The sequence below is a fragment of the Bos taurus genome, chromosome 12 (assembly GCF_002263795.3).
Source record: "Bos taurus isolate L1 Dominette 01449 registration number 42190680 breed Hereford chromosome 12, ARS-UCD2.0, whole genome shotgun sequence".
Classification (NCBI taxonomy): domain Eukaryota; kingdom Metazoa; phylum Chordata; class Mammalia; order Artiodactyla; family Bovidae; genus Bos; species Bos taurus.
In genome coordinates this window covers 71,328,918-71,342,097 of record NC_037339.1, presented here as the reverse complement: position 1 = coordinate 71,342,097, position 13,180 = coordinate 71,328,918, and the positions used below count along the sequence as shown (strand labels likewise).

At 40.7% G+C, this 13,180-nt stretch overlaps 2 protein-coding genes across 2 annotated transcripts in view; one reads left to right on the top strand and one right to left on the bottom strand.

The window, feature by feature from the left end:
• Window positions 1-13,180, bottom strand: part of LOC100337053 (ATP-binding cassette sub-family C member 4) — a 1,051,816-nt gene that overhangs the window by 501,601 nt on the left and 537,035 nt on the right. The gene's annotated exons all lie outside the window — the stretch shown is intronic.
• Window positions 1-13,180, top strand: part of LOC107131273 (ATP-binding cassette sub-family C member 4) — a 123,552-nt gene that overhangs the window by 47,060 nt on the left and 63,312 nt on the right. The window contains 2 exon segments of the mRNA XM_059892296.1: window positions 2,506-2,585; window positions 6,046-6,196. Of these exon segments, the coding sequence (XP_059748279.1) occupies window positions 2,506-2,585; window positions 6,046-6,196 (231 nt within the window).

The following is a 13,180-nucleotide window of genomic DNA, read 5'->3' as shown; positions in this document are numbered from 1 at the left end:
GTCACACCTGGTACACCTCTGAAAATAATGACTTTATTACCCCAGTAGTAAACTCACAACTTGGAAATGGTCAAAACTCACAGTTTCCCCCAAATGTGAGGTGCTGTGAATGATCTGGAGGGAAAAAATTACAGAGAGATTATAATTATGTTGATTTAAAGAGTATCACTTGGGAAAATTAATCTTGACAACTAAAGCAAAGTTAGTGTAACATTAGGATTAATTTGGGTATTTTGCAACTGTTTATTTACCAACTTAGCACTTGGAATGAGTCTTAGATGGGATGGATCTAAAGGGAGGGAACATACTGAAATCCATCAACCCTTTTTGATACTGCCACAAGATTCCTCCATTCTTTTAAAAATCAGGGCTCAGTTTCAACTCCCCACCCACTGACATTTAGTGGTAATTTTGTTTCTTTTTAGGTATCATCCTGTTTTCTCTTTCTTTTTTTTTAGAGGGAATTTGACCTATAATTTTATTTTATTTATTTATTTTTAACCATTTATCATTTCTTTATTATTATTATTACTTTTTACTTTACAATATTGTATTGGTTTTGCCATACATCAATATGAATCCGCCACAGGTGTACATGTGTTCCCCTTCCTGAACTCCCTCCCACCTCCCTCCCCATACCATCCCTCTGGGTCATCCCAGTGCACCAGCCCCAAGCATCCTGTATCCTGCATTCAACCTGGACTGACAATTCGTTTCTTATGTGATATTATACATGTTTCAATGCCATTCTCCCAAATCATCCCACCCTCTCCCTCTCCCACAGAGTCCAAAAGACTGTTTCATATATCTGTGTCTCTTTTGCTCACTTGCATACAGGGTTATTGTTGCCATCTTTCTAAATTCCATGTATATGCGTTAGTATACTGTATTGGTGTTTTTCTTTCTGGCTTACTTCACTCTGTATAATGAGGCTCCAGTTTTCATCCATCTCATTAGAACTGATTCTAATGTATTCTTTTGAATGGCTGAATAATACTCCATTGTATATATGTACCACAGCTTTCTTATTCATTCATCTGCTGATGGACATCTAGGTTGCTTTCATGTCCTGGCTATTATAAACAGTGCTGCGATGAACATTGGGGTACACGTGTCTCTTTCCCTTCTGGTTTCCTCGGTGTGTATGCCCAGCAGTGGGATTGCTGGATCATAAGGCAGTTCTATTTCCAGTTTTTTAAGGAATCTTCACACTGTTCTCCATAGTGGCTGTACCAGTTTGCATTCCCACCAACAGTGTAAGAGGGTTCCCTTTTCTCCACACCCTCTCTCAGCATTTATTGCTTGTAGACTTTTGGATCGCAGCCATTCTGACTGAAGTGAAATGGTACTTCATAGTGGTTTTGATTTGCATTTCTCTGATAATGAGTGATGTTGAGCATCTTTTCATGTGTTTGTTAGCCATCTGTATGTCTTCTTTGGAGAAATGTCTATTTAGTTCTTTGGCCCATTTTTTGATTGGGTCGTTTATTTTTCTGGAGTTGAGCTGTAGGAGTTGCTTGTATATTTTTGAGATTAGTTGTTTGTCCGTTGCTTCATTTGCTATTATTTTCTCCCATTTTGACAGCTGTCTTTTCACCTTGCTTATAGTTTCCTTTGTTGTGCAGAAGCTTTAAATTTTAATTAGGTCCCATTTGTTTATTTTTGCTTTTATTTCCAGTATTCTGGAAGGTGGGTCATAGAGGATCCTGCTGTGATTTATGTTGGAGAGTGTTTTGCCTATGTTCTCCTCTAGGAGTTTTATAGTTTCTGGTCTTACGTTTAGATCTTTAATCCATTTTGAGTTTATTTTTGTGTATGGTGTTAGAAAGTGTTCCAGTTTCATTCTTTTACAAGTGGTTGACCAGTTTTCCCAGCACCACTTGTTAAAGAGATTGTCTTTTCTCCATTGTATATTCTTGCCTCCTTTGTCAAAGATAAGGTGTCCATAGGTGCATGGATTTATCTCTGGGCTTTCTATTTTGTTCCATTGATCCATTTCTGTCTTTGTGCCAGTATGATGACTGTCTTGATGACTGTGGCTTTGTAGTAGAGCCTGAAGTCAGGCAGGTTGATTCCTCCAGTTCCATTCTTCTTTGTCAAGATTGCTTTGCAATCTTGAAAGAAGAATCTTGCAAGATTGCTTTTAAGATGTATTTATTTATAGTTGGATTGGGTCTTTGTTGCTGCACACGGGCTTTCTCTACTTACAGCAAGCAGGGCTGCTCTTCATTGTGGTGCTCCTGCTTCTCATTGCAGTGGCTTCTCTTGCTGTGGAGCTCAGGCTCTAAGCACAGGGGCTTCAGTAGTTGTGAAGGCTTAGTTGTTCTGTGGAATGTGGGATCTTCCTGGACCAGGGATTGAACCTATGTCCTTTGCACTGGGGACACTGTACCACCAGGAAAGTCTCTAAATACATATACTTTACAAATAGTGTTTTGATTTGTTTGTGAATTGTTTGTTTCCTATCTGAGGAAATGAGTAATTTCTCATATCCTGTTCTTGCAGGAAGAATTTTAAATCGTTTCTCCAAAGACATTGGGCATATGGATGACTTACTGCCCCAGATATTTCAAGATTTCATCCAGGTAACGTACCAATCCTCTCAGAGTTCTCACAGGGAATAGTAGAGTGCCTGTTTCTCAAGGCCATTTCAGAGGGACTGAGGGTGGGCCTTTCAGCCTGGCAATGTGTCCTGTTATCTTCTGTAAGGTCATGCTTGTGAGAGAGAGGTGCAGCTGTGATTGGGAGGCTGAGTTAACATGAGAAACACCTGGGGCAAGAGTGGCTACACAGTGACATCAAGGTTGTTCTGAAGCAGTTGACATGCTGGGCAATTGGTTCTCCCTCTGCCTTCCAGGTGTCTCACTGGATTCCCTTTACTGTGAGACTTTCACAATATAGAAATAATCACCTCTCCTGGAAAGAGAGCCTAGATTAACTAAACTATGCATTGTATTAGGCTTCCCATGTGGTTCAGTGGTGAAGAATTTGCTTGCCAGTGCAGGAGATGCAAGAGATGTGAGTTTGATCCCTGGGACAGGAAGATTCCTTGGAGGAGGAAAGAGCAACCCACTCCACTATTCTTGCATGGAGAATTCCATAGACAGAGGAAGCTGGTGGGCTACAGTCCATGGGGTCACAAGGAGTTGGACAGGACTGAGCATGAGCTGATACATTGTATTCCCACAGAGGACAAATACTTACTGCACTGTTTTATTTGGATAAAGCCAGGTGTGGTTACTTACCAAGAGAAGAGTGGTAAAAATAAGGTGAAATTCATACTTCAGCAAGGACAATGTTGTTTAGTTACTAAGTTGTGTCCAACTATTTTGTGATCCCATGGACTGTAGCCCGCCAGGCTCCTCCATCCATGGGATTTTTCAGGCAATAATACTCGAGTGGGTTGCCATTTCCTTGCCCAGGAGATCTTCCTGACCCAGGAATCAAACCTGCGTCTCCTGCATTGGCAGGTGGATTCTTTACCAGTGACCCACCAGGGAATTCAACAAGTACAATACAGAGCAGTTATTGAAGATATAAAGCCTTTAAGCCAGTAATTCAATTCCACGATCAAAGCCATCTCATAAAATGTCTTTTGTTTTTGTAGGAAGTTTTTCTTTTAACAAGTTGATTGCTCTGTCTTAAAGGGTCTTAAAAAAATGAGAGAGAGAGACCTACAGGAATACTGTCATCCAGCCTCTGTTTTGTCTGTGAATTTGAGGTTCTAAAGAATGATGTTGGGTCATCTCAGCTCTCATTTCTTCGCTCAGTACAGTTGCTCATGTGGAGTGTTTTTGTTTTTTTTTTTCTGTTATTTAATACTGTCAAATTTTTAGTGATTAAATCTGTGGAAAATTTTCATTTTCTTTCCAATTGTTAATTTCAGAAGTGAAATGCATTATCAAAAGCTGAGCACAGAAATGCAGCAGTCAATATCTGACTGCAGACAGTGTAGCCTGTGAGCATGGCTTTCACTGTTACCAATGTGAATTAAGCTGAGATTAGGAGGCAGAGTGCTTTTACTGCAGAGATGTCTGGTCTTTTTTTTTTTTTTTTTCCTCTTTCACAAACTGATTTTATAAGTACATCCTGCTGAGTTTAACTACATAATTTATCCCCAGAAACACTTCTTCCCTGAAAACAGTGCTATATTTTAACAGTGATTGTGAATAGCTTTGAAAAGATTTTGTGAAAGGCTCTGTATCTTTGTTAATGACAAGCTAGGCCAAGGCTGGGTTTCCTCCGTGTGCTTAGTATTTGGTTAGTTAGTAGTCATTATCAGAATCGTCACATATTTTTGCATGACATAGGGAAGGACAGAGATAGATGCTACCTGATTTCTGTAGGATCCAGTCTCAGTAATGAGGAGATAAAATTCTAGTCTCACTGATTTTCAATCTCAGCTCTGCCCTGTAGTTCAATTATCTTGAAGTTGAAGGTGGAGATGACCTGCAGGTCATTGGAAGTAAGAGTCTGGTGTTCGAGGGAGAGACCTGGGATGAGCATGGAGCCTGTGTAGTTTTCACTGAGCAGGTATTAGTTGAATCTGTGAAGATGGCAACCCAGGGAGAGTGAAGCAGTTTTAGGGGTCAAGATAAGAAGGTTCGATACTGAGAGAAAGCAGAGAGAAAGGGGAGGAGAGGAGACACACAATAAATAGCAAGTGAGAAAAGAGGAAGTAGGCTGGGGAGCCAAGGAAGGACGAGTCTGTTCAACTCAAATGAGAGGGTGAGTCTGTGGAAAATTGTCAGTTGATTTCAAATCAGGAGGCTTCTGGTGACTCAAGGAACAGGCTTCAGGTGGGAGGAGGCCAGACTGCAAAGGGTTGCAAATGCAGGAGGCGTGGAGGGAGTTGAGGTGAAGACAGGCTATTTTTGGAAGGAGTTTGACTGAAGCAGGAGAGAGGTCCATCTGGAACGTAGGGTCTGAGGATATATTGCTGGTTGTTTGGATTTTAAGTTTGTGAGTCAGGTGTGTGTGAGGTGGTGAGTGTATTTCCCTCTCTCCCTCCTTCCCTTCAACAAATGAAATAGATTTGAGGTCCTGAGGTACAGATGTGAGTCAGGCATGAAGTCCTCCCCTCATGGGTCTCCTCCAGTCCCCCAGGGGATGAAGACATCTAGAAACTCACCCCTTGATGCTTCTGGACTCCTAATTGTGGGAGCTCTGTCAAAAAATAAAGATTATGGCATCTAGTCCCATCACTTCATGGCAAATAGATGGGGAAACAATGGAAACAGTGACAGAATTTATTTTCTTGGGCTCCAAAATCACTGCAGACGGTGACTACAGCCATGTAATTAAAAGATGTTTGCTCCTTGGAAGAGAAGCAATGACAAACCTAGACAGTGTATTAAAAGCAGAGACATTCTTGGCCAACAAAGGTCTATCTAGTCAAAGCTATGGTTTTTCCAGTAGTGATGTATAGATGTGAGGGTTGGACTATAAAGAAAGCTGAGAGCTGAAGAATTGATGCTTTTGAACTGTGGTGGAGAAGACTCTTGAGAATCCCTTGGACAGCAAGGAGATTAAACCAGTCAATCCTAAAGGAAATCAACCCTGACTCTTCATTGAAGGACTGATGCTGAAGCTGAAGCTCCAATACTTTGGCTACCTGATGTAAAGAGCCAACTCATTGGAAAAGACCCTGATGCTGGGAAAGATTGAAGGCAGGAGGAGAAGGGGATGACAGAGGGTGAGATGGTTGAATGTTATCATTGACTCAATGGACATGAGTTGGAGCAAACTCTGGGAGATGGTGAAGGACAGGGAAGCCTAGTGTTTTGCAGTCCATGGGGTCACAAAGAGTCAGGCTTAAGTTAGCAAGTGAACAAGAATACTGAGAAAGTTCTTATCATAGTGTTTGGTTCATATAATAAACATTATGAGGACCTCCTATAGTTTTATTTCTTAAGATGCAAAAGCCTTCCTTACTGTTTCAACAAGTCTTTCGAGCAAAGGAGTTTAATCCTAACAAAACAGCCCATTAAAGTTTGAGAAGTGTCCTTCCTAAGGAGCCCTCTGTATCTATTTTTGCCATTTCAGACGTTTTTACTTGTGATTGGTGTGATGGGTGTGATGGTGGCTGTGATTCCTTGGGTTACTGTACTTGTGATTCCCTTTGGCATCATTTTCTTTGCTATCCAGTGGTATTTCTTAAGGTCATCACGAGATGTTAAATGCCTGGAATCTGCAGGTGAGTACTGGTACTCTCAGGTTGGGGTGGCAATGCAGGCTGGCTTCCATTTATGCTATAATTAACTATACCCTTGAAATTCCAGAGAGTCTTATCTTCTGGAATTTCTCACTAAGTTGACATTATGTAATTGAATGTGATGGCCACTGTAAGTCAGTGTGGCCTTTAACAGGTCAGCTGCAGCTTTGCATTTTAGCACAAAGAAGATGAATGTGAGCACGGTGAGGACAGGGACCGTTCTGTCTTGTTTATGACATACTGCCTAACAGATTATCCACTCTATAGATACTTTTCTTAAAAATAAAACATTTCATCATGTTTGAACTACTGTAGAAAGAAAATAGGAGTTTTTCTTCTGCTAAAGATGACATTTTTTTCTTCTCCTACTAGAGATGACAAGGATAGTAAGAGATTAAGAAAAGGAAAGGAGATATTAAGGAAATGTGTGTCAGAAGTGATATATTTGAAAAATACATTCATTTACATGTCCGAGTAAGTTGCAGCTGTTAAATGTATTGGAAAGATAAGTCCTATTATTTTCAGCTTCATTCTTTATCATCACCAGTATTTGGAGTGATCCCACACTGTTTGTGGTCCTTCCTTTCTCAAAGCTTCTCGTATAAATGATGCTATATGGGAAAACTATATGAGATGCTATATGAAAAATATTCCCCTGGGAGGACCCAGGACGGGGAATCTGTTTGGTAGGCATTTGGTCTATTACCCCAATCAGTTTCCTACTTGTAGAATAATGAGGAACAGGGACTTCTCTGGTGGTCCTGTGGATAAGATTCTGTGCTTCCACTGCAGGGGGCACAACTTCAATCCCTGGTTGGGGAACTAAGATCCCACACAGCACAGCCAAAAAAAATAATAATAATAATAGAGAACGCATTTTATGATGAATCCTTCTATACTATGGGTAATCACAGGTGATGAAATAATTGAATTTATCTGATTATTAATGTACATATTTCATCAATATTAAAACAAAAAAATAAAGCAGAATTGTTATATGTTTTTTAAAAAGTTGTAAGAACTATAGCCAAAAAATAAGGAAGGAAAATATTCATATCAGAGACCCGAATCATGAATAATTTTAACAAATTAATACCAACTTAACCTTCTAGAAACCAAGCCAAGAAGAGAAGCATATTGAGTCCTATGATTCTTTGTATCTACCAAGTGGAAAAAAAATCTAAGTTCATTTAAAGGAGTTTTTTCCCTTTATTGTGGCATTTGTGTGCTTTGTTTTTAATAATAAAAATGCTTAAGAGATACTTATTCTAATTATTTGCAAAAAGGATAGTGATCATCTGTTTTATAAAAGCTTTAGAAGTTTTCACTCATCAAGAGAACTAGCTGAACTCCTGTGAGGTGTGGTCTTGTGAGGTGTTTGGATGGATGGGGAGCAGTAGAGTCCAGGTGTGTGGCATTCTGCTGATGTGACTTGGTAGCACAGTAGGACCTGGGGAGGCAGAAAAGGAAGTGATGAGCTCCATCCAGTCTTCTGTGTAGACAAGGCTTCAGAAGTTTTATGATTTGAGGGTGCACATGAGCTGGAGTCATTCAGTAGTTTTGTTGGAAAAAGCAGGTCTCTGGTACATTCAAAGAGGTGTTGTTCCAGAAGGAACAAGTGATTAAGATTTATACACACTGAGGAAACCAGAAGGGAAAGAGACACGTGTACCCCAATGTTCATCGCAGCACTGTTTATAATAGCCAGGACATGGAAGCAACCTAGATGTCCATCAGCAGATGAATGGATAAGAAAGCTGTGGTACATATACACAATGGAGTATTACTCAGCCATTAAAAAGAATTCATTTGAATCAGTTCTAATGAGGTGGATGAAACTGGAGCCTATTATACAGAGTGAAGTAAGCCAGAAGGAAAAACACCAATACAGTATAATAACACATATATATGGAATTTAGAAAGATGATAACAATAACCCTGTGTACAAGACAGCAAAAGAGACACTGATGTATGGAACAGTCTTATGGACTCTGTGGGAGAGGGAGAGGGTGGGAAGATTTGGGAGAATGGCATTGAAACATGTAAAATATCATGTATGAAACGAGATGCCAGTCCGGGTTCGATGCACGATACTGGATGCTTGGGGCTGGTACACTGGGATGACCCAGAGGGATGGTATGGGGAGGGAGGAGGGAGGAGGGTTCAGGATGGGGAGCACATGTATACCTGTGATGGATTCATTTTGATGTTTGGCAAAACTAATACAATTATGTAAAGTTTAAAAATAAAGTAAAATTTAAAAAAAAAAAGATTTATACCTAGGGAAGGGCTACTTCCCATCCACACAGAAGTGGAGAGAAGGGCACCTCCTGAGGCTTTTTTAATGAAGAAGCAGTACAGGATTTTCTCAATGTTTCATCTGAAGAGTCTGAAAACTTTGGCCCCATCTCTGTGGAATATTGGAATTTTTGGTACTCTAGTAGGCTGCAGGAATGTTAGACTGTAAATTCAATCCAGATACCCCCTCCTACACACCCCAGATAACCACATGTGGTAGCTAGTTGATTAGAATTGTCTGTGTTCTCTGTCTAGGTGGTGGGTCTGTGCCATAAATAATAACACTTCTGTTTTCTCTAAATAGTAACTTATAGTATATCTTAAGGTCACTGCTGGAACCACCAGCAAGAAGGACACCTGACATCTATTTTGTAAGGACATCTGTTCTGTAAGTTCACTTGTCTGACAGCTATGGCCAGAAGGCATAAACCTGCTTCTTCTTTGTGCTCTGAAGGACTACTGAAGTCCTGAGGTTTTGTTTCAGATCCTGCTGCCTAGTTGCCTCTAGAAGCTTAGGCTGAAACTTTCATCTTAATGATGGATATGCAGCTGATTATAATGGGTTTATTGAGCACATTTTTGCAAAATTGAAAATAGCAATAGTCACAGAGCAGTACATAAAACCTGGATGGCATTTGATTGCCTTTCTCTGCTGCTGCTGCTGCTAAGTCGCTTCAGTTATGTCCGACCCTATGTGACCCCATAGACAGCAGGCCGCCAGGCTCCTCTGTCCCTGGGATTCTCCAGGCAAGAATACTGGAGTGGGTTGCCATTTCCTTCTCCAATGCATGAAAGTGAAAAGTGAAAGTGAAGTTGCTCAGTCGTGTCTGACTCTTAGCGACCCCATGGACTGCAGCCTACTAGGCTCCTCCGTCCATGGGATTTTCCAGGCAAGAGTACTGGAGTGGGTTGCCATTGCCTTTTCCATGCCTTTCTCTCACCAATTCTTTTTTGTTTGTTTTTAAACTTTTTATTTTATATTGGGGTATAGCCAATTAACAAACAACATTGTGATGGCTTCAGGTGAACAATGAAGGAACTCAGTCATACATATACATGTATCCATTCTACTCCAAAACCCTCTCCCAACCAGGCTGCACTTAACATTCCATGTGCTACTCAGTAGATATTTGTTGGCTATCCATTTTAAACACAGCACTGTGTAGACGTCCATCCAAAGCTCCCTATCTTTTCTCATTCTTCCCCCGGCAACCATAAGTTTGTTCTCTAAGTACGCGAGTCTGTTTCTGTTTTGTAAGTTCACTTGTATAATTTCCTATTAGATTCCACATATAAAGGATTTCATATGATATTTCTCCCTTTTTGTTTGATTTAATTCATGTGACACTCTCTAGGTCCATCCATGTTGCTGCAAATGGCATTAGTTCATTCTTTTTAATGTTCTGGTCCACTCTGCATTTAGCAGTGCCTGAATGATGAAGTCACATGCAAATTCTATTTGAAAGGCTGCTGTGATCAACTAGCAATATCTGCCACAGGCTTTGGTAGCAGTGGGTTAGCAAGTTGTTCAGGTGTATTCAGACCATCCGTTAAATCTGCTGTTTTAAGGTGTTTTCATACAAGAGTCCCAGGAACTTTGTTCAACCTCTGGTGCTTAATAAGATGTATGGTAATGCCAAAAGCTGTTAGTTACTAGCTGAGTTAGATCTGGGAGTATTCTGAATATAAATAACGAAGTCTGGAGGAAAAATGCGTGTATTCACACATGGGCATGCCTTAACCCTGATTATTCTCCCTCAGAGACACTGCAGTTCAGTTCAGTTCAGTTCAGTCTTGTCTGACTCTTTGTGACCCCATGAATGGCAGCACGCCAGGCCTCCCTGTCCCTCACCAACTCCCAGAGTTCACTCAGACTCACGTCCATCAAGTCAGTGATGCCATCCATCCATCTTATTCTCTGTCGTCCCCTTCTCCTTCTGCCCCCAATCCCTCCCAGCATCAGAGTCTTTTCCAATGAGTCAATTCTTCGCATGAGGTGGCCAAAGTACTAGAGTTTCAGCTCTAGCATCATTCCTTCCAAAGAAATCCCAGGGCTGATCTCTTCAGAATGGACTGGTTGGATCTCCTTGCAGTCCAAGGGACTCTCAAGAGTCTTCTCCAACACCACAGTTCAAAAGCATCAATTCTTCAGCACTCAGCTTTCTTCACAGTCCAACTCTCACATCCATACATGACCACTGGAAAAACCATAGCCTTGACTAGACGGACCTCTGTTGGCAAAGTAATGTCACTGCTTTTCAATATGCTATCTAGGTTGGTCATAACTTTTCTTCCAAGTAGTAAGTGTCTTTTAATTTCATGGCTGCAGTCACCATCTAAAGTGATTTTGGAGCCCCCAAAATAAAGTCTGACACGGTTTCCACTGTTTCCCCATCTATTTCCCATGAAGTGATGGGACCAGATGCCATGATCTTCGTTTTCTGAATGTTGAGCTTTAAGCCAACTTTTTCACTCTCCTCTTTCACCTTCATCAAGAGGCTTTTTAGTTCCTCTTCCCTTTCTGCCATAAGGGTGGTGACATCTGCATGTCTGAGGCTATTGATATTTCTCCCGGCAATCTTGATTTAAGCTTGTGCTTCTTCCAGCCCAGCGTTTCTCATGATGTACTCTGCATATAAATTAAATAAGCAGGGTGACAATATACAGCCTTGACGTACTCCTTTTCCTATTTGGAACCAGTCTGTTGTTCCATGTCCAGTTCTAACTGTTGCTTCCTGACCTGCATACAGATTTCTCAAGAGGCAGGTCAGGTGGTCTGGTATTCCCATCTCTTTCAGAATTTACCACAGTTTATTGTGATCCACACAGTCAAAGCCTTTGGCATACTCAATAAAGCAGAAATAGATCTTTTTCTGGAACTCTCTTGCTTTTTCCATGATCCAGCGGATGTTGGCAATTTGATTTCTGGTTCCTCTGCCTTTTCTAAAACCAGCTTGAACATCCGGAAGTTCATGGTTCACATATTGCTGAAGCCTGGCTTGGAGAATTTTGAGCATTACTTTACTAGCGTGTGAGATTAGTGCAATTGTGCAGTAGTTTGAGCATTCTTTGGCATTGCCTTTCTTTGGGATTGGAATGAAAACTGACCTTTTCCAGGCCTGTGGCCACTGCTGAGTTTTCCAAATTTGCTGGCAAATTGAGTGCAGCACTTTCACAGCATCATCTGCCAGGATTTGAAATAGCTCAACTGGAATTCCATCACCTCCACTAGCTTTGTTCGTAGTGATGCTTTCTAAGGCCCACTTGACTTCACATTCCAGGATGTCTGGCTCTAGGTGAGTGATCACACCATTGTGATTATCTGGGTCATGAAGATTTTTGTATAGTTCTTCTGTGTATTCTTGCCACCTGTTCTTAATATCTTCTGCTTCTGTTAAGTCCATACCATTTCTGTCCTTTATTGAGCCCATCTTTCAATGAAATGTTCCCTTGGTATCTCTGATTTTCTTTTTTTTTTTTTTTCTTGCAGTCCAGGGGACTCTCAAGAGTCTTCTCCAACACCACAGTTCAAAAGCATCAATTCTTGGCGCTCAGCTTCTTTATAGTCCTTCTCTCACATCCCACACATGACTACTGGAAAAACCATAGCTTTACTATGACCTTTGTTGGCAAAGTAATGTCTCTGATTTTTAATATGCTATCTAGGTTGGTTGTAGCTTTTCTTCCAAGGAGTAAGCGTCTTTTAATTTCATGGCTGCAGTCACAATCTGCAGTGATTTTGGAGCCCAGAAAAATAAAGTCAGTCACTCTTTCCACTGTTTCCCCATCTATTTGGCATGAAGTGATGGGACCAGATGCTATGATCTTAGTTTTCTGAATGTCAAGTTTTAAGCCAACTTTTTCACTCTCCTCTTTCACTTTCATCAAGAGACTCTTTAGTTCTTCGCTTTCTGCCATAAGGGTGGTGTCATGTACATATCTGAGGTTATTGATATTTCTCCCAGCAATCTTGATTCCAGCTTGTGCTTCTTCCAGCTCAGCTCTCTAGTCTTTCCCATTCTGTTGTTTTCCTCTATTTCTTTGCATTGATTGCTGAGGAAGGCTTTCTTATCTCTTCTTGCTATTCTTTGGAACTCCGAATTCAGATGCTTATATCTTTCCTTTTCTTCTTTGCTTTTCACTTCTCTTCTTTTCACAGCTATATGTAAGACCTTCCCAGACAGCCATTTTGCTTTTTTGTATTTATTTTCCATGGGGATGGTCTTGATCCCTGTCTCCTGTACAATTTCACAAACCTCAGTCCATAGTTCATCAGGTACTCTATCTATCAGATCTAGTCCCTTAAATCTGTTTCTTACTTCCACTGTATAATCATAAGGGATTTGATTTAGGTCATACCTGAATGGTCTAGTGGTTTTCCCTACTTTCTTCAATTTCAGTCTGAATTTGGCAATAAGGAGTTCATGATCTGAGCCACAGTCAGCTCCTGGTCTTGTTTTTGCTGACTGTGTAGAGCTTCTCCATCTTTGGCTGCAAAGAATATAATCAGTCTGATTTTGGTGTTGACATCTATTGATATCCATGTGTAGAGTCTTCTCTTGTGTTGTTGGAAGAGGGTTTTGCTATGACCAGTGCATTTTCTTGGCAAAACTCTATTAGTCTTTGCCCTGCTTCATTCTGTATTCCAAGGCCATATTTGCCTGTTAC